We start from the raw sequence: 25,515 nt of genomic DNA, 5'->3' as shown, positions 1-25,515 counted from the left end.
CTGCTATCTTTTTATCTATAAAATGTCTTGCACAACTAGCAAATAATTTTTATCACTTTCTACATTTATTTTTGGGATTCCACCCTGTAAATGTCCTTTGCCTGGCGAGGTGTGATTTGAAGGAGTAATTTTGCACAATTTATGCATTTTTGTCCACTTTCCCTCTCCTCAACAGGCCAGAGAGGACGTAGAAGTTGAGCGAATCTAATGGCGAAAAAGGCCATTGACTTGCACAGCATAAATGGCTGCCAGTTAAATTTCAGCTCTTGAAGTTGAAGAGCTTGTGCTCAATTTGAATGTAAAATCATTGTATTTCAAATGTATAGTCTATTTAACAGGAAGGTTGATGGGCCGCAATGCTTTAGTCCTGACCCCAAAAACACAATGTTTCCACTTCAACCGAAGGCTTCGTCAGGTCAAAAGGTTTCTAACATCTCCTGTTAAATCATCCCACATCTTCATTTCCCGGTCAACATTGTGCTTTAACCCACTGACTGCTCCTAGTGGAAGGGGTTAGTTGTGTTTTGTGGTGTAGATTATCTCTCGTGCAGATGTTTGTTGGGGAAGTTTCCAGAAAGGGTTAGGTTTATGTTCGGAGTGCGTTCGGTAGACGTGTGTGTGTGTAGGGGTCATAGTTTGCACTGGATCTCCCAGCTGCATGTACATTGTGTGTGTGTGGTGTGTGTGTGTGTAAATAGGCAGTGGACTTTGGAGCAGCCTGGCCACTTTTCCCACATTGATATAATCTCCCAGGTCTAAACCAACACCTTAATGGAACATGTCACGAGTACACCAAATTAGTCTTGAAGTGTGTATGTCCACAGACTAGTTAGTGTGTTACGATTCACAAGTCCAACCAAGCATCTGAGTTCTTAAAATATTTGGGTCCTTGGTATTCACAATGTTTCATTGTGGATCTGAAAGTCTTCAATGTGAAAACAATTGCCTCTATGGAGTTTGAAATGCAGGGCATTCTGGATGCCAAGGCTTTGGCCAGACTGATCCCTGGAGAAGGGACACCAAATTAGAACGGATTAATTTTGGTCTGTGCGTGTGCTCCTCTTTTCCATCGGCCCATCAAAAGTTAAACTCGTCTGATCTTTTTGTGCATGGATGGAAATTGTATGGATATGGACCGTCAGCGTACGACTCCCATTCAGAAGGCATAGGAAATACAGATACATTCAACAGGCCAGTTTGGCTGTGCCTGTAACCAGAGTTTTACAGTGCAGTAATTGGTAGCAGTGAGTCTGTGCTGCTGTTGCCTGATGTCAGCGCTCCTTCCACTCTGAATCCCCGTCATCTGTTCGCTCTGCTAAGATACCACAAGTGGAGGTTCCCTCTTCCCTGGGCATGGCATCCCTCCCTTTTCTGAGCTCACTCTCTTCCTTTAGGCTCTCCTCTGCCTTTCACCTTTTCTCTCTTCTCGCTCGTTCTCCTATCTCCTTTCTGTTCCTTGCTCTCCCCCCCTCCCTTTTCTCGCCTCTTTCCTGTCTCTTCCTTTACCTTCCTCCTCTTCCTCCCTACCTCTCCTTGCCATGCGCTCCCTCTGTCCCAATCCGTCTCATATATTTTAATTTTCAAACAAGATCATACCATTTTCTACACATCGAGCTACCCGTCCAACAATGGAACTGCTTCCCTCCCTCTGGTGCACACCCGCTGGTTTTGGGAGTGGTATTAAACATTAGTCATGCCCACAGCTTGTACACCTCTCCTCTCAGAGCACAGGGTGATGGAAGGAGGCACCTACTAGCCTGCTGGCTTTTTCCAATGGGACACCTTGTCCTGTAGCCCAACCAACTGATGCTAACGGTCTCGCTTTATCTCCCTCTTTCTCTCCCATCATGCAGGAGCTGTAAGCTGCAGATCAGGAACATCCCGCCTCATATGCAGTGGGAGGTAAGTGTTAATTGGTCCGTTGGTAAAGCTTTGGCTCTCTCACCATACTGGGTCCTGTTCAATAAGACACAAACTTTTTTAAATGCCTTGAAACAGGAAGCGCAAGTAAGCCTTTTTACTGGGTGTAAACAAGTCCACTGAACAGGTTCTTTGCCACCTTTGGGTCCTTTTTTTAGTTTTGTATCCGCTAGTTAGTTAAGAACAGAGGCTAATATTGCAGGTCTCAGTTTTCTCCTGGCCGTCTCATTATGGTACGTTAGTTAGGGTGTGCCCCAAATGGCCCTTTATAGTGCACTACTTTTGAAGAGTTCCATAGGGTGCCATGTAGGACACATTTATACTGAACAAAAATATAATCGTAACATGTCAAAGTGTTGGTTTTATGAGTTGAAATAAAAGATCCCAGACATGTTCCATATGCACAAAGCTTATTTCTCTGAAATTGTGAGAAATCCCTGTTAGGGAGCATTTCTTTTTTGCCAAGATAATCTATTCACCTGACAGGTGTGGCGTATCAAGAAGCTATTTAAACAGCATGATAATTACACAGGTGCACCTTGTGCTGGGGACATAAGGCCACTCTAAAATGTGCAGTTTTGTTACAACACAATGCCACAGATGTCTGAAGTTTTTAGGGAGCAGGCAATTGACATGCTGACGGCAGGAATGTCCAACAGAGTTGTTAACGGATTTGAATGTTCATCGCTCTACCATAAGCCGCCGCAAACATCGTTTTAGGGAATTTGGCAGTACATCCAGCTGGCCTCACAACCGCAGACCACGTGTAACCACACCAGCCCAGGACCTACACATCCGGCTTCACCTGCGGGATCGTCTGCTTGGCTGGGCCTGGCTCCCCAGTGGGTGGGCCTATGCCCAGTCATGTGAAATATATAGATTAGAGCCTAATGAGTTTATTTCAATTGACTGATTTTCTTACATGAACTAACTCAGTAAAATCTTTGAAGTTGTTGCATCTTGCATTTTATATTTTTGTTCAGTATAGTCTACCTTTAGTCCCCTTAAAAATCGACTGCTAAATGATTATTTCGGTCAGAACAAATCATTAAGGGAGTGAGCGAGTCCCTTCACAAAGCAAGCACAGGACAGGCTTTAAAGCTCAAATCTGTTTCATTGCTCGAGACATGTTGGTTGTCATGGTATGTATGTAATCAATGGAGCTTTGATAGTCGGTGTTACTCCAGAGGATGGCCTTTTAGGCCAGTGACCTACTAGTGAACTGCAGCCCATGACATACCTGATAATGTCAGGAGAAAGGTCCATACAGATGCTGTGCTGCCCTTTATATGCCATCTTCTGAAAGAGACATGAATAGCCATGCAAGCATGTACAGTATTCACAAATCAACAGATTGAATGTTGATAAATTACAAATGCATGAATATCCCAAAAGTATTGGTGGGATACTATTATAAAAGCACTGTCAGTGAACATGAACTCATTGTTTTAACATATAGGATTGATTATGATTTTCATGGCCAATTTTACAGTACCTCTGTCACATAGGTACACTAGACAGGGTAGAGGTACAGGGGGCAGGGGATGTTTGAGGGGAAAAGTAGATGGAAGGCTGCGACATTAAAGGGCACTTAAAACAACAAAAGAAATGTACTCTGCCGGACATGGGAACAATACAGATTTGGCGTAATTGTATTACATGGCCACCACTTGCACCCCATTCATTTTCAATGTATCGATTGGATTCCAAGAACACAGGATGAGATGTTAATCTCATCCTGTTCATTTTCAATGTATCGATTGGATAATATAAGATGACCTGCAATAGTGCCTACAGAATGGGATTTAAACTAGCCTTCAATTGTCTTGTTTGGAGAGCACACAAAAAAATCTGGCAAGCCGGCACATTCATAGTCATATCAGTTATTGACCTCTTAATCCTTGATCCTTTCTGCTTGCAATCTAAATAAGAGAAAGGGAAAGGGCATACCTAGTCAGTTGAACAACTGAAACGTCTTCGGCACCTAACCCCTCGCAGGAGTGGGCCTGTGTCACGGGCAAAAATCTACTTTAGCAGGGCTGTTGATGTACAAAGGCTGTTCTAACTTTGAAAACTCAGTGTATAGGCTAAAGTATGACTGATTTGTAAAACAAAGACTGAACCTTTTGTGGTTGGCAGCATGTATATAGCATGCTGGCTAGCTCATGGCTTTTGGACCAGAGGGGGTTAGGGTGCAGGTTTGGTTTTTCTGTCACGAATCTTGTTCTGGAGGCAGCTCTGTATATAGTGGTCACTGGCTGAGACAGCCACAAACTCAATCAGATTTTATCCTTAACCTCACTGCTAACCCAAATGCTGATCTAACCTTAAAATTAAGCCCAAAAGGCTAATTGTTGTTCTCATATTTTTACAATCTAGCCAATTTTGACTTCGCAGCTGGCCTTTCTAAGGGGAAATTGCTCTGTTCTGCCTCCAGGACAACAATCATGACAATGAACGTCAACCTATGGTTGTGGTAGGGTTGGAATGGAGGGGGGACACCGAACAAAGCCTTTGATGTAAAGGAGACCTTGTATCTTATTAGGGAGATAACGTGTGCCTTAGCACAAAGCCATGCAGGCAGAGAACAATGGTAGCATGTTTGCTAGGCTAGCTCTAGCTTGCTTTGGGTGGGTGGGCCTGCTCTGTTTCGCCTACATGTGCCACGGACAGACACTCACAGAATGTGTAGCATTACTCCTGTTCCGCCCCTCCCCCAATCCAACCACCGCTTCCTGCACGAATGCACTCAACCCTTTCCTGAATGGCCTGGATTTTCATTGGCTGGACCCTGGAGACAGACAGACGTGGCAGCCAGTGAGCATGGAGCTGCTACTCCCCACTGGGAATGTTGTATCAGTGCTGGGAACAGCCAATGGAAGGACTTTGAGATGGCTCAGGGGCGGGTGGGAAGGGGATATGTGGGTTGGGAGAAAAAGAGGACCAGGAGGGAAGCTGATTGGTCAGAAAGGGGGTTGAGCTCTTGTGGGTGTGGCTTCCAGTAAGCCTGGGCATGATTGGATGTCCTCAGTCTGTATGCTGCGTTTGGATGCCTCGCCCTCTCGTTCCCTCCCTCATGACTGCACTTGGAAGAGGAGAACATTTTATCTCGTTGTAGAATTCAAATCCTGTGCTTGCCAGATTTGGGCAGGTTGCCAGATTTGGTTTGGCTCTGACATTGATTTTGGCCCTCTCATAAAAAGCAAATCAATCCCCCCCAACTTTCTCTATGTACTCACAAGTGAATAAAGATCAGTTGTTCAGCTTGATAATGTGGGGACATCAAATATCATGAACACAATTTAGGATGTTCTTTCTCCTGTTTGAGAATGTAATTGAACCCCTTGCATCTTGAGGAAGTAGTGCTGATCTAGGATCAGGTACCTCCTGTCCATGTAATCGTATTCATTGTGATTAAAGGTTACACTGATCCTAAATCAGCGCTCCTATTGAGATGCTTGATGCGTACAACCCCAGGCCTCTGGTTGAGTGGTATTGATGGGCCAGTTAGTTGAATCACAGGACCAATGACACCAGGCGTTGAACAGTTTAGTTGCAAAGTTTGGTAACAGAATGACACCAACTGCCATTCTGTTAACTAACTTTGCATCTGCACTCTAAGTAAATGTTTTTGTAAAATGCGTGTTAAAGGTCGTCCTTGGTTGTATGATTTGTTTACCTTTGCAATCGTTTTTGTTGGACACTTTTTATTCTCTGCATCAATGTGTTACTGTGGAATTGCCCTTTGTGAGTTGCTTTAGGTAAACCCCTCTGGTAAATGATCATGATGGACCCATGGGCTGTCCATTGGGATGTGGTGTGTTGGAGTGAGATTGGCCCTAGACACGGATATTGGGTCACTTTATTCCCCCCCCCACTAATGGTTAAGATTAGGATTGGGGAATCTGACCCTAGATCTGTACCTATGGAAAACTTCACCCCAGGGTGTGTGTTGGTCAACACCCAGCAGGTGATCACTAACGGTGGTGATTCAACATGTAGAAGTTAACTGAAATTGACGGCCGACGTTCTGGTCAGAGATGATAGGACGGCTGTCCGTTGCTTTGCTGTTTCCTGGCCACTTGTACATCAAGTTGCCTCACGCTACAGAAAACGGAGAGAGGCTCCTGCCCTATTGGCTCGGACAAGAGCGACAGGTAGCCTGGCGTTTACAGCGTTGTCAGTAAGTGAAAGGTCGCTGGATCAAATACCCCCAGCCAACAAGGTGAAAAATCTGTGCCCTTGAGCAAGGCACTTACCCTAATTTGCTCCTTGGGCGCCGTACCATTGGCTGACACTGTAAAACAACACATTTCACTGCACCTATCCGGTGTATGTAAACATCTCTTTACTTTCTGAACTGTACTCACCAGAAAGCCAGTTTGGGCCTCTGATGGTGTGAAAAAAACACTAACAAATCTCTGCTCTGGTTCTAATCACTCTTTCCTGTGGTTCTGGGTCAGGTTCTGGATGGCATGTTGGCCCAATATGGCACAGTGGAGAACTGTGAGCAAGGTACGCGCACATGTAAACGCACACACAACGCGTACGCGCACACACACACACTCTCCTTAGCATGTCTGTTTGTCTTCTGTCTCTGCAGTGTGTGTGAGCGCATGTGACTAGTAGGTATTTGTTCAAGTCGGATTGTTTTGTATGAAGTTGTATCGCCTTGTGTGTTTTTGGGTGTTGAGTCTATGCTTTCTCTCCTTACAGTAAATACAGACACAGACACTGCAGTGGTCAACGTCAGATATGGTGCTAAGGACCAGGCTAGACAGTAAGCACACACACCTACTTACCTACCCTCCTTTTCTTTGTCATTCTGCAAGTGCAATCAAACTAAATTTGTATGAGTGGTTTACACTATTTCCCCACACTGCATTTGTATTGATTCCCTTTTTGTTAGTTCACCTGATTCCTCACCCTCTAAAGCAGTCACGCCTAATTAGTTGCTGATATAGGAGTAACGTGCTGGCTGAGAGATGCTAGCTCACTGCTGCCCTCTGGTGTGTGTGGAACGCAGGCCTTTCCTGATAAAGTGGGCGTGGCCGGTGTATGAAAATGAATACGCCCCTTCAGAGCAGTTCACAGAAGTCAGTCCTGGCCCTGTAGAGCAAGTTTTGTTCCAGCCCTGCAATAATACACCTGATTCTTGTAATGCCTTAATTAAGATCTTGTTTCAGTCGTGGTATAGAGAGAAAATAAATCTTAAACTTGCGTCAGTATCTACAGGGGTCAAGCAAGTTTCTCCTTTTCTGTGACGGAAAGCTTTCTATTCTCAATGCTCTGACAGTGACTGACAGCTGTTTTTTTTGTGTGATTGCCAGGGCGATGGAGAAGCTGAATGGCTTCCTGATGGAGAACTTTGCCCTGAAGGTGTCGTACATCCCCGACGAGATGGCCACCGCTGACGCCCCACCTCTGGGAGGGGGTAGGAGGGGCTTTGTCCCCCGTGGCCCTCCTCGCTCAGGTTCTCCGGGCATGGGGGCGCGCCCCAAACTGCAGTCGGAAGTTCCCTTACGGATACTCGTCCCAACGCAGTTTGTAGGAGCCATCATCGGCAAGGAGGGAGCCACCATTCGCAACATCACCAAACAGACACACTCAAAGTAGGACTACGTCCCTGATCATGTACACAGTATACACCCAACAGCATGCTGGGGTGCGTTTCGCAGGACACAATGTTGTGCGATGTTCAGATAGAAATACAGCATGTAGGTCAAACACCCCTCTTTTACATGTAGAATTAGGAATTACGTTGGCACTATTCAATACATTTCTATCTGTAACTTTCCACAATATTTGGCTACTGAACTTGGCCATGATTTATGACCATATGTAAATACATTTTATGATTCGCTTGGCAATATAAAGCTCACTCTCTCAGAAATAATCCTACTCTATTCATTTAGGCTCAGCCTACCAATTGATGTGACCCTCAAGGCATCTCAAGTTGAGAAAGATGGACTTTAAGTTTCACCCATCTTCAGTGATTCTGTGGGATTAAGCCAGTAGGAAGGGTGGACGCTGGGATTGAACCCCAATCTCGGGTAGGGAATAGTATGAGACCAGCTGGTATCGTAATGGGCAGATGGGCTGTGCACACTAGCTGTTTAGAAGGTGACAAAAACAATGTGTTTTTCCCCTTCTAAACTTGGGCTCCCGAGTGACGCAGCAGTCTAAGGCACTGCATGTCAGTGCAACAGGCGTCACTGCAGTCCCTGGTTCGAATCCAGGCTGTATCACATCCGGCCGTGATTGGGAGTCCCATAGGGCGGTGTACATTTGGCCCAACATCACCTGGGTTTGGCTGAGGTAGGCCGTGGTTGTAAATAAGAATCGGTTCACTGACTTGCCTAGTTCCTCATCTTTCTCTTGCACCTCACCAGGATCGACATCCACAGGAAGGAGAATGCGGGAGCGGCAGAGAAACCCATCACGGTCCACTCCACCCCAGAGGGCTGCTCCAACGCCTGCAGAACCATCATGGAGATCATGCAAAAGGAGGCCCTCGACACCAAGTTGTGAGTTCACACATGCATAGACACATGACTGCCTTTTAATTACTTTGGCGATATGAAACAATCATAATTCGGAAAGTATCCACATTTTGTTTCTTTAGTCTTATTCTTAAACTTTTTTTTTTTTAATACCAAAAATGACTTATTATTCTACACGCACTACCCCATATTGACAAAGCGAAAACGGGTATTCAGACCCTTTTCTATGTGACTACACATTTTTGGTATTTTATTAGGATCCCCATTAGCTGTAAAGGCAGCAGCTACTCCTGGGGTCCACATGAAACATGACATTATACAGAACATTAATAGACAAGAACAGCTTGAGGACAGAACTGCATATATTTTTTTAAAGGCACATGTAGCCTACATATCAATATGTACAAACTATCTAGGTCAAATAGGGGAGAGGCGTTGTGAGGTGGTGCTTCATCTGGGGTTTAAAAAATAGTTTGTTTATTTGAGCTATGAAATGGAACAGAGTTCCATGCAAAAATGGCTATATAATATTGTTGAAATTGTTCTGAAAAGACCCCTGGTGGCATATCTGGATGGGGTAAGTGTGTGTCAGAGCAAGATGACAATGAAAACAGTTTGGAATTTCTAAAAAGAAGTGATGCAGTCAGGCTCTCCTCAACTCTTAGCCAAGAGAGACTGACATGCATGGTGTTTATCAGCCTTATTACAATGAAGAGCAAGACGTGTTGCTCTGTTCTGGGCCAGCTGTAGTGTAACTAGATCTTTCCTTGCAGCACTCTACCACACGACTGGACAAGTATCAAGATGATACAAAACCAGAGCCTTCTGAGCTTTTTGAAGTGTGGTGTCAAAAAAAGCAGAGCATGTCTTTATTATGGACAGACCTCTGCCCATCTTTACAACCATTGAATCTGCGTGTTTTGACAATGACCGTTTACAATATAAGGTAACGCCAAGTAATTTAGTCTCCTCAACTTGTTCAACAGCCACACCATTCATTACCAGATTCAGCTGAGGTCTAGAACTTAAGTTATGATTTGTACCAAATCCAATGTCTTAGTTTTAGAGATGTTCAGGACCAGTTTATTACTGGCCACCCATTCCAAAACTGACTGCTCTTGTGGTTGCTGATGCGTATATGGTTGAAGCACACATGGACACGCATGCTTTGTTTATTGCCAGTGGCAGGTCAATGGTGAAAAGAGTTGAGGGCCGAGAGAGCTGCCCGGCGGTACTGTTGCGGAATATTCTAATCAATATTATAAAATCTAACAGTACAGCTCCCACAATCTTCATATCAATTTCTTTCAACCAATCAGTCATTTGTCAGTGCAGTACATGTTGAGTTCCCTTCTTTATAGGCATGCTGAAAGTCTGTTCATTTGTTTCCAGAGAAATAGCATTGCGAACTCAGCAAAAAAAGAAATATATTTGTATGAACATAAGATTCAACATCTGAGACATGAACTGAACAAGTTCCACAGACGTTTGACTAGCAGAAATGGAACAATGTGTCCCTGAACAAAGGGGAGGTCAAAATCAAGTCAGTCAGTATCTGGTTTGGCCACCAGCTGCAATAAGTACTGCAATGCATCTCCTCATGGACTGCACCAGATTTACCAGTTCTTGCTGTAGATGTTACCCCACTCTACCACCAAGGAACCTGCAAGTTCCCGGACACTTCTGGGAATTTCTGGGAACATGATTCGCGCTCAATGGGATTGAGATCCGGGCTCTTCGCTGGTCATGGCAGAACACTGACATTCCTGTCTTGCAGGAAATCACGCACAGAACTAGCAGTATGGCTGGTTACATTGTCATGCTGGCGGGTCATGTCAGGATGAGCCTGCAGGAAGGGTACCACATGAGGGAGGAGGATGTCTTCCCTGTAACGCACAGCGTTGAGATTGCCTGTAATGACGACAGGCTCAGTCTGATGATGCTGTGACACACCGCCCCAGACCATGATGACCATCCACCTCCAAATCGATCCTGCTCCAGAGTTCAGGCCTCGGTATAACTCTCATTCCTTCGATAATAAACTCAAATCTGACCATCACCCCTGGTGAGACAAAACCGCAACTCGTCGGTGAAGAGCACATTTTGACAGTCCTGTCTGGTCCAGAGACTGGGTTTGTGACCATAGGCGATGTTGTTGCCGGTGATGTCTGGTGAGGACCTGCCTTTACAACAGGCCTACAAGCCCTCAGTCCAGCCTCTCAGCCTATTACGGACAGTCTGAGCACTGATGGAGGTATTGTACGTTTGATGGAACTTGGGCAGTTGTTGCCATCCTGTACCTGTCCCCCAGGTGTGATGTTCGGATGCACCAATCCTGTGCAGTTGTTGTTACACGTGGTCTGCCACTGCGAGGACTATCAGCTGTCTGTCTCCCTGTAGTGCTGTTTTAGGTGTCTCACAGTATGGACATTGCAATTTATTGCCCTGGCCACATCTGCAGTCCTCATGACTCCTTGCAGCATGACTAAGACACATTCCCACAGATGAGCAGAGACCCTGGGCATCTTCCTTTTGGTGTTTTTCAGAGTCAGTAGAAAGGCCTCTTTAACTGTGACCTTAATTGCCTACCATCTGTAAGCTGTTAGTGTCTTAATGACTGATCCACAGGTGCATGTTCTTTGTTTATGGTTAATTGAACAAGCATGTGAAACAGTGTTTAAACCTTACAACGAAGCTCTGAAGTTATTTTGATTTTCACAAATTCTTTGGAAGATGGGGTACTGAAAAGGAGACGTTTCTTTTTTTGCCGAGTTTATTTGGTCCAAACATTTTATTTTTTTTAACAGTTTGCTAAGAGCTGGCAGGAAGCTTTATAAGTCTGCTGTTAGAACAAGTAAAGGCTGCTTTACCACTCTAGGATAACTGGATTTACTTTGGCTTCCCTCCAGGCCTGAGGACAAAGACTTTCCTCTCGGCTCAGATTAAAGATCTGACCGGAGTGGCTTTAGTCAGTTACCATTCTCAGTAGCTTTCTGTCTCAGTTGTCAATGCCAGGAGGTTTGTTGTTATTGATAATTTTTCCAACTCTCCCACACTAACTTTACAAAATTCAAACTTTAAATGATTTTCTTTCATTCTTTTTTTTAATGCATGAATACGATGGCTCACTGTTCGTTGGCATTTCCTGCCTACATTTGCCCACTTTGCCAATGAAGCAATCATTAAAATAATAGGCAACATCAAATAGTTTTGTAATGAAATAAGCCATCTGTTTCGATGAAAGCTGGAGTTGAATTTCTTTTTGCACAATTCATTTATAGGCAAGTTCTTTTCCATTATCATTGATCTTGGCTTCATAATATTCTTCTTTTTGTTTTGTTAGTTACATATCTCAATATGCAGCCAGACTTATTAGCCACTCCTTTTGCCCCTTCTCTTTCAGCCATAGTTTTTCAATTCCTAGTCAATCCATGGAGCCTTATTGAGCTCTGGTGCGTCCTGTTTCCATTGATCATCCCTGATGTTTCTACGACTTGGAGTCCACCTGTGGTAAATTCAATTGATTGGACATGATTTGGAAAGACGCACACCGGTCTATAATGTCCCACTGTTGCCTGTGTACATCAGAGCAAAAACCAAGCCATGATGTCGAAGGAATTGTTCGTAGAGCTCCGATACAGGATTGTGTCGAAGCACAGATCTGAGAAAGGGTACCAAAAAATGTCTGCAGCTTTGAATGTCCCCAAGAGCAGAGTGGCCTTCATCATTCTTAAATGGATCACTCCACCAATCAGGCCCTTATGGTAGTGTGGCCAGACGGAAGCCTCTCTTCAGTAAAAGGCACATGACAGCCTTCTAGGAGTTTGCCAAAAGGAACCTTTAGAGTCTCGCCAAGCGAGATGCCAAGCGTCACATCTGGAGGAAACCTGGCACCATCCCTACGGTGAAACATGGTGGTGGCATCATGCTGTGGGGATGTTTTTCCAGTGGCAGGGACTGTGAGGCTTGTCAGGGCTGAGGGAAAGATGAACAGTGCAAAGTATAGAGAGCCTTGATGAAAATCTGCTCCAGAGCTCTCAGGACCTCAGACTGGGGGATAAGTTCACCTTCCAACAGGAAAGGACCCTAAGCACACAGCCAAGACAATGCAGGAGTGTCTTCGGGACAAGTCTCAATGTCCTCGAGTGGCCCAGACAGAGCCCGGACTTGAACCCAATCGAACATCTCTGGAGAGACCTGAACATAGCTGTGCAGCAACACTCACATCTAACCCTACAGAGCATGAGACTCTGCAGAGAAGAATGGTAGAAACTCCCCAAATACAGGTGTGCCAAGAAGACTGTAATCGCTGCCAAAGGTGCTTCAATAATGTACTGAGTAAAGGGTCTGAATACTTATGTAAATGCAGCCAGAGGGAAAAGAACTCCCTTGGCCTCCATTTGGCAAATCTGACCATAATTCTATCCCCATTCCTGCTTACAAGCAAAAATTAAAGCAGGAAGAACCTGACTAGATCAATAAAAAAAAGTGGTCAGATGAAGCAGATTCTAAGCTAAAGGGCTTTCAAGGTGTGGGAATTTATAAGAAATGCTGCTATGCCCTCCGAACCATCAAACGGGCAAAGCCTGAAGACAGGACTAAGATTGAGTCGTACTACACCAGCTCTGACGCTCGTCGGATGTGGCAGGGCCTGCAGACCATTAGACAACAAAAGGAAGTACAGCTGAGAGCTGCTCAGTGACACAAGCCTACTGGACGAGCTAAACTACTTATATACTCGCTTCAAGGCAGATAACACAAACATGCATGTGAGCACAAGCCGTACCGGAAGACTGGGATCACGCTCTCCGCAGCCAATGGAAGACATTTAAACAAGTCAACATTCGCAGGGCCCAGAGGGACGTATACTGTGAGCATGCGCTGACCAACTAGCAAGTGTTCACTGACATTTTCAACCTCTCCCTGTCCGAGTCTGTAATACCAACCTATTTTAAGCAGACCACCATAGTGCCCAAGAACACCAAGGTAACCTGCCGAAATGACTACCGACCCGTAGCACTCACGTCTGTAGCCATTAAGTGCTTTGAAAGGCTGGTCATGGCTCACATCAACACCATCATCCCAAAAACCCTAGACCCATTCCAATTTGCATACCACCACAACAGATTCACAGATGCGGTCTCTATTGCGGTCCACACTGCCCTTTCCCACCTGGACAGAAGGAACACCTATGTGAATGCTTTTCATTGACAACAGCGCAGTATTCAACACCATAGTGCCCTCAAAGCTCATCAATAAGCTAAGGGTCCTGGGACTACACAACTCCCTCTGCAACTGGATCCTGGACTTCCTGATGGGCTGCCCCAAGGTGGTAAGAGTAGGTAACACATCCGCCACACTGATCCTCAATGGGCCCCTCCGGGGTGCATGCTCAGCCCCCTCCTGTACTTCCTCTTCACTCGTGACTGTACTACTCCAACACCATTAAATGTGCAGTTAAGACAGCAGTGGTAGGCCTGCTCACCGACAACAACTTCTCCCTCAACATGATCAAGACTAAGGAGATGATTGGGGACTACAGGAAAAAGAGGACCGAGCACGCCCCCATTCTCATCGACTGGGCTGCAGTGGAGTAGGTTGAGAGCTTCAAGTTCCTTGGTGTTCACATCACCAACAAATGTGGTTCAAACACACCAAGACAGTGGTGAAGCGGGCATGACAAAACGTATTCCCCCTCGGGAGACTGAGAAGAGTTGGCATGGGTCCTGAGATCCTTAAGGTTCTACAGCTGCAACATCGAGAATACTGATTGGTTGCATCACTGACTGGTATGGCAACTGCTCGGTCTCTGCCCACAAGGCACTACAGAGGGTAGTGCGTACGGCCCAGTACATCACTGGGGCCAAGCTTCCTGCCATGCAGGACCTCTATACCAGGCGGTATCAGGAAGGCCCTGAAAATTGCTAGACTCCAGCTATCCTAGTTATGGACTCTTTTCTCTGCTACCACACGGCAAGCGGTCCCGAAGTGCCAAGTCTAGGTCCCAAGAAGCTTCTAAACAGCTTCTACCTCCAAGCCAGAAGACTCTAGAACATCTAGTCAAATTGCTACCCAGACTATTCACACTGCCCCCCCCCCCTCCACACCACTGCCACTCTCTGCTGTCATCTATGCATAGTCACTTTAATTAACTCTACGTACATGTACATACTACCTCGACTAACCGGTGCCCCCGCACATTGACTCTTTACCGGCACCCCCCCCCCCCCTGTATGTTATTTTTTTACTGCTTCTCTTTAATTATTTGTAATTTATCTTATTCTTGTCTGTATTTTTTGAAACTGCACTGTCGGTTAGGGGCTCGTAAGTAAGCATTTCACTGTTGTATTTGGGGCATGTGACTAATAAAATTTGTTTTGAATGTGGTTGCTTTTTTAAATTTGTATTATCAACACCTGTTTTTAGCTTTTTCATTGTGTGTAGATTGAGGGGATTTAAAATAATAAATACATAAATTAGATTAAAGCTATAATCTAACAAGATGTGGAGAAAGTCAAAGGTTCTGACTATCCCCACTGTCAAAAATATCAAATTCCAGTTGATGCTTCAAAACCTACTTCATAAGACTTCAAAAAAATAATCAGGCATTCTTGGTAGAATAGATGGATGCAGTTCAATGCATGATTAATATGCAATACCAGTGAAACGTTTAAACTACTCATTCAAGGCTTTTTCTTTTTTTTTTACTAATTACTACATTGTAGAATAATAGCGACGACATCAAAACTAGAAAATACACATTGATTCACGTAGTACCCAAAAAAGTGGTAAATGAAAATATATTTGAGATTCTTCAAAGAAGCCACCTTTTGTACACTCTTGACATTCTCTTAACCAGCTTCACCTGGAATGCTTTTCCAACATTCTTGAAGGAGTTCACACACATGCTGAGCACTTGTTGGCTGATTTTCCTTCACTGCAGTCCAAACCATCTCAATTGGGTTGAGGTCGGGTCAACTGATGCAGCACTCAATCACTCTCCTCCTTGGTCAAATAGCCCTTACAGCCTGGAGGTCTGCTGGGTCATTGTCCTGTTTAAAAGCAAATGATGGTCCCAGTAAGCACAAACCAGATAGGATGGCGTATCGCTGCAGAATGCTGTGGTAGCCATGCTGGTTAAGTGTGCCTTGAATATTTTTTTAGATCGGACTGTGTTAAAAGCAAGGCACCATCACACCACCACCTCCATGCTTCACCGAGGGAACCACACATGCAGAGATGATCATTTCACCTACTCTGCATCTCACAAGGACACGGCGGTTGGAAAATCTAATTTGGACTCAGACCAAAGGACTGTTTTCCACCGGTCTAATTGCGTGTTACTTGGCCCAAGCACATCTCTTCTTATTGGTGTCCTTTAGTAGTGGTTTCATTGCAGCAATTTGACCATGTAGACCTGATTCATAGTTGAACTCTGAAGCATTTTTTGGGGCTTGTAACTCTAATGAACTTATCCTCTGCAGCAGAGGTAACTCGGTCTTCCTTTCCTGTGGCAGTCCTCCGGAGAACCAGTTTCATCATAGTGCTTGATGGTTTTTGCGACTTGAAACAACTTTAAAAGATCTTGAAGTTTTCCGCATTGACTGACCATGTCTTAAAGTAATCAAATCAATGTTTGTCACGTGCGCCGAATACAACGGTGAAATGCTAACTTACAGGCTCTAACCAATAGTGCAAAAAAGGTATTAGTAGAACAATGGAGAAATAAAGAAATAAAAACCGTGAAAAACAATAGCGAGGCTACAGACACCGGTTAGTCAGTCTGGCTGAGGTAGTATAACCATATCTACATATACAATGCAGACACAATGCAGATAGCCTGGTTAAACAATGCGCGGGGACACTGGTTGGTTGGGCCAATTGAGGTGCAAATAGTCCGGGTAGCCATTTGATTACCTGTTCAGGAGTCTTATGGCTTGGGGGTAAAAACTGTTGAAGCCTTTTTGTCCTAGACTTGGTACAGCTTGCAATGCTGTAGTATAGTGAACAGTCTGACTGGGGTGGCTGGGGTCTTTGACCATTTTTAGGGCCTTCCTCTGACACCGCCTGGGGTAGAGGTGTTCTGGATGGCAGGCAGCTTGGCCCCAGTGATGTACTGGGCCTTATGCACTACCCTCTGTAGTGCTCTCGATGTTGCAGCTGTAGAGCCTTTTGAGGATCTCAGGATCCATGCCAAATCGTTTTAGTTTCCTGAGGGGGAATAGGCTTTGTCGTGCCCTCTTCACGACTGTCTTGGTGTGTTTGGTCCATTCTAGTTTGATGTGGACACCAAGGAACTTGAAGTGCTCAAACTGCTCTACTACAGCCCCGTCGACGAGAATGGGGGCGTGCTCTGCCCTTTTCCTGTAATCCACACATAAAATGGCCAACCTAATCGTTTCTAGTCATCTCTCCTCCTTCCATGCTTTTTCATCGTTTAATTTATATGGTGATCGCATATAAACCACGACTACCGGCAAAACAGTTTCTTTCAATCACCCACGTGGGTACCAGCTTCTATAAACCAATGAGGAGATGGGAGAGGCAGGACTTGCAGCGCTATCTGCATTATATTTTAGCCCTGAGCGTCAGATGCTCGCGAGCAGTGTGGCTGCAATAATTGAATAACGTGGATTTCTAAATGTATTTTGCGACTCTCGCTAACGCAATGTGTCCGGTCTGGTCAGCATGTTAGGCTGGGAATGTCAATACAACCAAACTAGCAAGAGCAACAATCACAAGTCAGTCATTACATGGGTAATAGCTGGCGCACGTGTCAACCAAGGCGTGACACATTTCTATCCAGCCGGGTGTTGTCCAGAAAATCTCCCCCGTGACAGATTTGTCCCCCCTCTTTCACGTGAACGCGCACACACTCTATTCTTTATTGCTGCGACTTGCTTGCTGGTTGAGATTTCAGATCACGTTAGGCTGCGTTTAATTACATTTTCTTATGTCGGTTTGATCATGGTGTAAGGTCTGTAGTTTTCGGTTTGGCTATTTGTTTCAAGTGTCAGTCTAGAAATAAATCTCTTTGCCAAAATTCATCTTGTCTTATTCGACTAGTTCTGAAATGTTTGCCTACATTTTACTCCCCCTGTTTAATGGTACACACGCACATTAATTTTGGTTACCTGCCCTGGCGTGAAATTTGTTCTATAGAAAGTATTTCACTCTAGCCAGGAAATTAGAGGGAGATATTTCGGCAAGGCCATTTTCTGCCTGACGAAGTCCCCCTTCCCCCCTTCTATGTTGGGACTGCAGGGCCTGGCACACTTCATAATAATTTTAGTAACTCATGTTGACCAGTACTGTGTGCCACAAAGTATTTGACTCTAGCCACAAAATGAAGGATATTAGAAGTGGAGGATTTCGGCGGGGGGGTCTTCGGTACAACACCGGCAATGATTTTGGTTAATTCATTTTGGCCCGCTACCGTACCGCCAGCATTGCACTGCACTGCACTGCACTACAAGTCACAGCAAGCACTGCCAAGCTGTTGCACACCAATGGGCATTGCGTTGCCACACACAACCCTCTTCCCAGACACACACGAGCCAGCCAGAGCACTAACCGACTCTTCTACCGGACCAAATGTTTAAACGTGTTGTAGGCTAAATGTCCATGACGAGGTTCTGTGCCAAAGGGTCACTACTGTAGCCTGCAGAAAATGCAGCCAGAACAATTTCATATTGATTGCCGACACTTTGAAAGATAAAGGATTCACATGCGAGTTTAAATTACTACTAAAGGACAATAGGACACATAAGCGAGTATAAATTAGTCAACAGTTGAGTCATATACTTTATGAAATTACAGCCTGATTTGCTCTCATTGGCAACTTCAATTGTGCTGCTTTCGTGTGTCCGGTTTATAGCATGCAGCGAAGGTAAGGTGTACAGATACATGCCACAGTCCTTGCTAGGCTATTAAAATGTTGCTGCCTGGCTTCAGTTTTTATAGCTTGAAGATGAATAAGCAAAGAACTAGACCTGCAACAAAACACCGCAAAGGAGAAGCATGTTACACATTACAGCCGCATTTGTGCAGTAGCCTGGCTACTACAGTAGCCTGGCTACTACAGTAGCCTGGCTACTACAGTAGACTGGCTACTACAGTAGACTGGCTACTACAGTAGACTGGCTACTACAGTAGACTGGCCACTACAGTAGACTGGCCACTACAGTAGACTGGCTACTCAACTACAAGATAAGTGCACCATACAGCAATTTTGCATTCATTATTTATTTAGCAAGCTAAAAAATACGTAGTGGGGCTGTGACCAACTTTCCCCCCTCATTGTTTTTCGGTGGCTACAGGAAGGGATGTAGGTGTCAATTGGGTTGCTTGTAAGACATCTGAATCACTTTGCTATCTACAGTAGCTATGCTGACCCCGAGCGACTTATCCAGAGTTAGCAGTGGTCAAGCAAATGTATTCGCGTCGATCAAGTGGGAGAGCTGGCAAGTTCCCATTCAGTTGTCAAACCGTGGGACAATTTGCATGCATTGCCAGGGAAGCTGCAGTAGGACGGGGAAGGTTAATGCCAGGACTACGTTTTTAACTACAAGGTCCAAGCTGCTTGATAAGGACTCCATGAGAGTGCTAGCTACTGCCTTCATTCTATGCCATTTTGACTACGCAAGTACTTCCTGGTTTGGGGGTTTATCTAAGCTGATGCTCCAGATACAGCTGCTTTCAGGAACTCAACTGGCTGCCTGTTGAGGCCAGGGTGTCCCAGATTAGACTGGGTTTGGTTTACAGAATTATTTATGGTTCCGCGCCCAGATATCTGATTACTTCCCCATGTTAGGGATGCACACAATCACAGCACCAGATCGATCAGGTGTTGCTGATATGTGCTTATACAGGTTCAGGAGTAATGCTGGGGAAGGTACTGTCTTGTATACTGGAACCTCAGAGTGGAATGAGTTGCCGCTGCCTATTAATGTCCTCTTTGGGCAGCTTTAAAAATAAAAACACCTGTTCTGAAGGAGAGGGACTACCTTTTCATTGTTTGATCAATAGGACTGAAGTTCCCAAATGTAAGAGGACTCGAGATATCTGAAAAAAATCTGTTTGGTTTTTAGCAAATGTGTTCTAATCTAAAGTCACGCTGTTGCTACTGCCTGTAAACACAGTCCAGTTTAAAGTGAAGGATGGCAGGCCCGTGTGGCAAAAGCTTATTTGCATATAGGCCTACTGTGGATTGGTAGTGGCCTACCAGTCTACATAGACTCCGGTCCTGGACAAGACTGATGGTTTTATTTACTGCAGTGTCTATTCATTGTCTAACAGCAGGGCTGCTTTCCCTCTATTGCTATGGAATTTTCACAAATGCCTTGCTCTGTAATTCCTGAAAATTCTATGAATTTATGAAAATGTGAAAATGACGATTTGCTCACTTGTCAGAATGTTAACCAAGTATATGATCAGATTTGAATAAGATTTCATGTTGCTAAAACGTCAGTTCCACTTTTATTCTTCAACTTGAATAATTGACTCCTGTTGTCTTTCTCTCACTCTCCCTCTCCTCTCTATCAACAGTACTGAGGAGATTCCACTGAAGATTCTGGCTCACAACAACTTTGTGGGCCGACTGATCGGGAAGGAAGGACGTAACCTAAAAAAAATTGAAGTGGACACAGAGACCAAGATCACCATCTCCCCGTAAGATGACCACACGTCCCAGAATCAGAATTTATCATTAATCGGACTACTGAAATAATAATGGCGGGTTTAGCATGTAAATCTTGGTGCGGCAAACTCAACCAATTTTGGTTGTTGATGCATGCAAGCGAATCCACAACACTAAACAATGCACTAATTGTACTATAACATGACAAACTGAGCCCACAAACTGTTAGGGTCCACATAAAGCTGTCCCAACAGCAGAGCTTTCCTTCAGCACCATGGAGGGAATCCTTAACATCGCTACACTTGGGTATCAGTGGAGCCTTGTCTGGCAGCAAAGCAGTTCATTCAGCCTCATTTACTGCCTTTACTATATATATATTATATAACCATAGCTGATATGGCAGACTTGCTTAAATTATTATGGTGTCTGCTGACTCCTTGTGGAGTTATGTTACGCCATAAAACTGTATTCTCCTTTAATAACGAATGTTGACTTTTGAAGCATACACAAACATTACATTGTGTTCAGTAAATTATGATTATTCTTATCATTAACACTTAGCTTTTAAGTAGGCTATAAGCAAGTGCAAGCAAACGAGCTGTGATGAGGTAGATCTTCCTTCAGCACTTTCAAAATGGACACAGACAAATTCAGGTGTTCGTTCGCAGCAGTCCGTGTGTGTGGGGGGGGTTGAATCATGATTTCAGTGTTCGTCAGGTTGGGAAGTCGAACCTCTAGAACGAGACCCGAGTTTCCACTTGGAATTCTGTGTTCGATGACCGTTCTAAGTGTATTTTCCCAGTCGGAGCTACCCCCCCCCCCCCCACCTCCCCCCAGGGTTCCCAGTTGTCCTGATCACACCGAAGTCTGAGATTTCTGAGTTCCCAGTTTAGAACACGGCAGAAGTCAATCTGGATTGACAGCATGGCTAATATATTCAACCTTTTCTGGCTCATGGTGTTGCATGTGAATGTTTAAGAGGATAAACTTGGAGAAGGGACCATTTCGGACAGTAAAAATCCTTAGACATAGCAGGGGAGGGAAGCAAAATAGTGATTGCTTTGTGACGCTGGCAGTTAGCTGATTCCTTCCAAACATTCATTGTTGAATTAGTGATTTCTGACTTGCTCTGTAATGTTTATGGCCAATGAGCACCAAATTGTTTTGCTTTTTTAATATAAATATAATTTCTCTTCACATGACAAGGATTCATGATGATGACTGCTTGGCTAGCTAAGATTTTGAAAGTATGACGTTGACCTGATCGGTCTAATCAAAGCTATGGTAGATGACATGATTTGATGTAATCTTATCTGTGACCAATGGCCTTAAGCCTTTTTGGATAGCCACTTCTAATGTAAATCTAGGGCTGCACCCAAGGGGGCGTGAACTGCCTAGATTCTGTAGATTCTGCGGCGACGTAGTATCCCCATGAGTGACACAACACTGAGCCAATTACAGAGCAACGAGGGAACATTACCAAATCCTATGCACTGTATTTTCGGGGCGGCTGCCCCTCCACAGAAAGCATTAAGCTAGGCATTTTTGGAGCTGCCTTGAGAGACCATGATTGTATGCAGATTTATTAACTCAAGGATTTTTTATTTTTTTTTACATTGTTTGCAAACTATGACACTGACCTACCTGCCCTGAATGACAGGTCGCCATTGTACACCCTTAACTGATGCACACAAGCCATTGTCATCAGGTTATCAAAAATACTGGATGCCACACGCGTACATTTTAGTCTTGTCAAATTCACCTCTAAAATAATCCCACTAACACACCAATTACAAAATCCTCATGTCTCTAAAGTATAACGAACACAAGGTCAGTCTCCCATCACAATACACACATCCACTAGAGATCAAGGTGGTAATGGCTGTCCTTCTCCTTCAGTCTCCAGGACCTGACCCTGTACAACCCTGAGAGGACCATCACAGTGAAGGGTTCTATCGAGGCCTGCTCCCGTGCCGAGGAGGAAGTCATGAAGAAGGTCAGGGAGTCGTATGAGAACGACGTGGCCGCTATGAATGTAGGTCCTTGTTCTCACGCTGGGCACGGCACACTGTGTTGGTGGAACCAAAGAATCCATAGTGTCCCTACAGTGTTCTACTTTTGTGCACTATATAGGGCGCCGTTTGGAACGCAACCTGGGAGATTTGTTTCTTATCACTGAAATGACAGTGGAGGTATAGAAACGTGATGTTTAACTACTTGCTACGGACCGTTCCTCAGCCTTTAAATGTATTTGAGCGGTTTCCTTGAGATCGGTTTTTGTTCTAGTTCCTTTTGTCTGGTAGTAAATCTCTCTTCTTCTGTCCATCTGTCTCTCTGTCTATCCCCAGCTCCAGTCTAACCTGATTCCAGGACTCAACCTGAATGCTTTGGGTTTGTTCCCTGGTGGTGCTCCAGGTATGGGCCCCTCCATGGGACACAACGTCCCACCTCCCGGTGCCCAGGGTGGCTATTCATTCGGGGTGAGTGTCTGGACTTTTCCCCACCCCGCCTACCTCCCTGGGTCTACTCCACAGGGCCTCTTGGTGATGCTTAAAGATGGCCCCCTCCTTACTGGAACTTTCTGCAAGAAGAAACCTAAAACAGACCAACCTCTGACTGAAGCCATTTTGGATCTTTCAGTGACCCTGTCTGTGTTCCTCTCTCCTTAGTGCAGCCATTTGGGGGCACGACAGTGACTTGGTTTCGTGTTATTCTCTCCTATAGAGCAGCTCCTTCGGGGGTGAAGGGCCATTTTGGGCGTCTGTGCTGTCGGGGAGCAGCCAGCCCGTCTCTGTAAGTCTCCCTTCCCACAGTGCTTTGCACGGCTTCTGGCTGCTCACTGCCGGATAGGGTAACGAGGTAGGGCTCGCAGTAACATTTGACCTCTAGGGAGGGCACAACATGTTTAAGTTCATTACTCTGAAACCTGCTGGGAAGGGGGGCCCCAGTGTCTGCTGGGTTTAATTGGGTTTAAGTCTTCAGCTGACAAAAGAGCAGTTATTGAACACCTTTGCGTGTTTAGAAGGTTACAAATGGCCTCAAATGTTTTCAAGCGGACACCTGTCTATTGAACAGTTTAATCTGGAACTGCCGCTTGAAAAAGTTTGTTCCCATCTGGAGGCTTCTGAATGTGACCTATGATTTGGATGACTGAAGTGTAATGATTTGATGACATCCTCTAGATTAAAACCAGCAGTCCCAGCAGCTCTGTCCCACATGTCTCCTTATTCCCTATATAGTGCACTACTTTCAACCAGAGCCATGTGTGCACTAAATGTATCATATTAATACCTCCTGCCCCTCATCTGAAAGATCTCACCCACTTTTCTCTAACACCAGCCATGTGAAGTGAGCAGACAGTTTGCTACAGCTTCTCTTCAATACAGTCTGTTCTACAGTGTCGTTTTGGAAGTGCTGAGGAGTGACTGATCAGAGCCAAACATTCACTCACTTCCATCTGAAAGGGATTATCAGTGGTACATCTATATACTGTGTGGATTAGTTAATGTGCTCAGTTGCTGCAGAGAAATGGAGAACCCTCTGGGAATGCTGTGTTTACCTGAACTAGGCACTGGATGCTACAGATTTGGGCATCTGTCTAGAGTCAGGGTGGTTCTCTTATGCCCGGGGTGCGTCCCAATAATCTGTCGTTCCTCCTGAAATGTCCACTCGATCACTACTTCCCACAAATTTAAAAGTATTGAATTGGTATTGTCATGGGCAGGAGGGAATTTCCATATCAGTCTTTTTCTTTCTAATTCATAACAGGAAGTGAACAAGTTCTCACTTGGTGAGAAAGGAGAGATAATTGAGACACACGCCATTGGAAGTTGCGATTTGTTTAGTTGTGTTCAACCTCTTCATTACTGTATGTTCAGTTCTTTCATGGTTATGCAGTGCTATTGTGATTCTCTGTGCTACTGAGGGGATTTGAATTGGCCTAGATTTGACTGGTAAATATGAGGGACAACTTTGTTAATAAAGCACTTAGGAGACTTCCCATCAGCTCTGCTTCTAGTCTCCCTGACTGTGTCCCAAATGGCTCCCAATCCCTGTGTAGTGCACTACTTTTGACCAGGGCTTATAGGGCTACAGTCAAAAGTAGTGCACTAAATACGGAATAGGGTTCCATTTGGGATGCGAGCCACTGTGAGATCCTTCTTCCTGTGCCGCTGCATCTGTTGCTTGGTCACTATCTGGGCTGCTATCGCGTTTTGCCAGGCCTGATTGTGGTATCCCTGCGGTCAGAATTTCTCTGTTGTGGTCTGACTGGGATCTCATTACTGTCTTGTGGCCTCTACTGTTCCACAGGGCCAGGGGCAGCCGGAGTCGGAGACTGTCCATCTGTTCATCCCGGCGCTGGCGGTCGGAGCGATCATCGGAAAACAGGGTCAGCACATCAAGCAGCTGTCGCGCTACGCCGGAGCCTCCATCAAGGTGAAGGACTTAACTCACAGGAGGGTTTGAGCTGCGTCTCAATAACTTAAAGTAGCTTCTCGTCTTATTTGTTCTCCTTCTCCCACCCCCTCCATTTCAGATCAGTGCAGATGAAGTCAGTGTCGTAGATGCAAACCAGGTATTTTATTTTTGTTTCAAACATTCAGATGAGTTTGTCTTGTTGCTTATACCATCAATCATCTCAGAAGTGTAACTTGGGTTCGGATTGGGTGGCGCCTCCTTCATGCTGTTGTGATGCGTCCCTGATGGGTGAAGTGAAGCAGTGGGCAGTAATTAGAGCAAGTAAAATGTGTGTGCAGGTGTGTTAACGTGTCATTTTCCTCCTGTCAGGGAGCCCCTCCAGAAGGTATGGACACCAAGCAGAGGATGGTGATCATTGCTGGACCACCAGAGGCCCAGTTCAAGGTAGGAGACCTCAGGACTGTGCTCTCCAGCCATGCTATTTCTGTCCAATGCCCACCACACCAGGGAAAAGTGTTGTCATTTTCCCCAAAAACACAGTAGTCTATACAATTGAAAATTAGCTAGCTGGCTAATTCTGGTGCAGTTGCAGAAATGTTGATTGATTGTCCATCCCTGTCAAGTAAATAACCTCAAATAAAGCATATATTTACAGTTTGATTAAAGATGCTTCTGCAGCTTCAATCAAGGGTTGTGTAATTTCCTGACTCCAGTGTGTGATGTTTGCCCTGTTCCAGGCTCAGGGTCGTATCTTTGGGAAGCTAAAGGAGGAGAACTTCTTTGGGCCGAAGGAGGAGGTGAAGCTAGAGGCTCACATCAAGGTGCCCTCTTTCGCTGCTGGACGTGTCATCGGCAAGGGAGGCAAAACGGTACGCAGCGGCCGGTCTGTGTGTGTGATCAATTTGCTATTGCAAAATGTACAAGTTCTGCTGCAGAATAATTGAAAACACCACTTATTACTTTAGCCATAACATAAAATAGTTATTAATTTGTTAATTTCTCGCTTGCTCTCTCGCTTCCTCTGTTTCTCCCTTT

General features: G+C 45.0%; 1 protein-coding gene across 2 annotated transcripts in view; it reads left to right on the top strand.

Annotated features, from left to right (window-relative positions):
* Positions 1-25,515, top strand: part of igf2bp3 (insulin-like growth factor 2 mRNA binding protein 3) — a 33,613-nt gene that overhangs the window by 6,110 nt on the left and 1,988 nt on the right. The window contains exons 3-15 of one of the 2 annotated variants that reach the window (XM_064983118.1): positions 1,854-1,902; positions 6,384-6,435; positions 6,637-6,700; positions 7,251-7,532; positions 8,313-8,447; positions 19,971-20,093; positions 21,961-22,096; positions 22,410-22,541; positions 22,786-22,854; positions 24,373-24,498; positions 24,599-24,637; positions 24,850-24,924; positions 25,218-25,349. In XM_064983118.1, coding sequence (XP_064839190.1) covers positions 1,854-1,902; positions 6,384-6,435; positions 6,637-6,700; positions 7,251-7,532; positions 8,313-8,447; positions 19,971-20,093; positions 21,961-22,096; positions 22,410-22,541; positions 22,786-22,854; positions 24,373-24,498; positions 24,599-24,637; positions 24,850-24,924; positions 25,218-25,349 — 1,414 coding nt within the window. The remainder of the gene's footprint in view (positions 1-1,853; positions 1,903-6,383; positions 6,436-6,636; positions 6,701-7,250; positions 7,533-8,312; positions 8,448-19,970; positions 20,094-21,960; positions 22,097-22,409; positions 22,542-22,785; positions 22,855-24,372; positions 24,499-24,598; positions 24,638-24,849; positions 24,925-25,217; positions 25,350-25,515) is intronic. The other variant, XM_064983119.1, reaches the window with a different exon arrangement.

Source organism: Oncorhynchus masou, chromosome 13, assembly GCF_036934945.1.
Source record: "Oncorhynchus masou masou isolate Uvic2021 chromosome 13, UVic_Omas_1.1, whole genome shotgun sequence".
Classification (NCBI taxonomy): Eukaryota; Metazoa; Chordata; class Actinopteri; order Salmoniformes; family Salmonidae; genus Oncorhynchus; species Oncorhynchus masou.
Note: the sequence above shows the minus strand (reverse complement) of the source record. Positions and strands in the feature narration are given on the sequence as shown.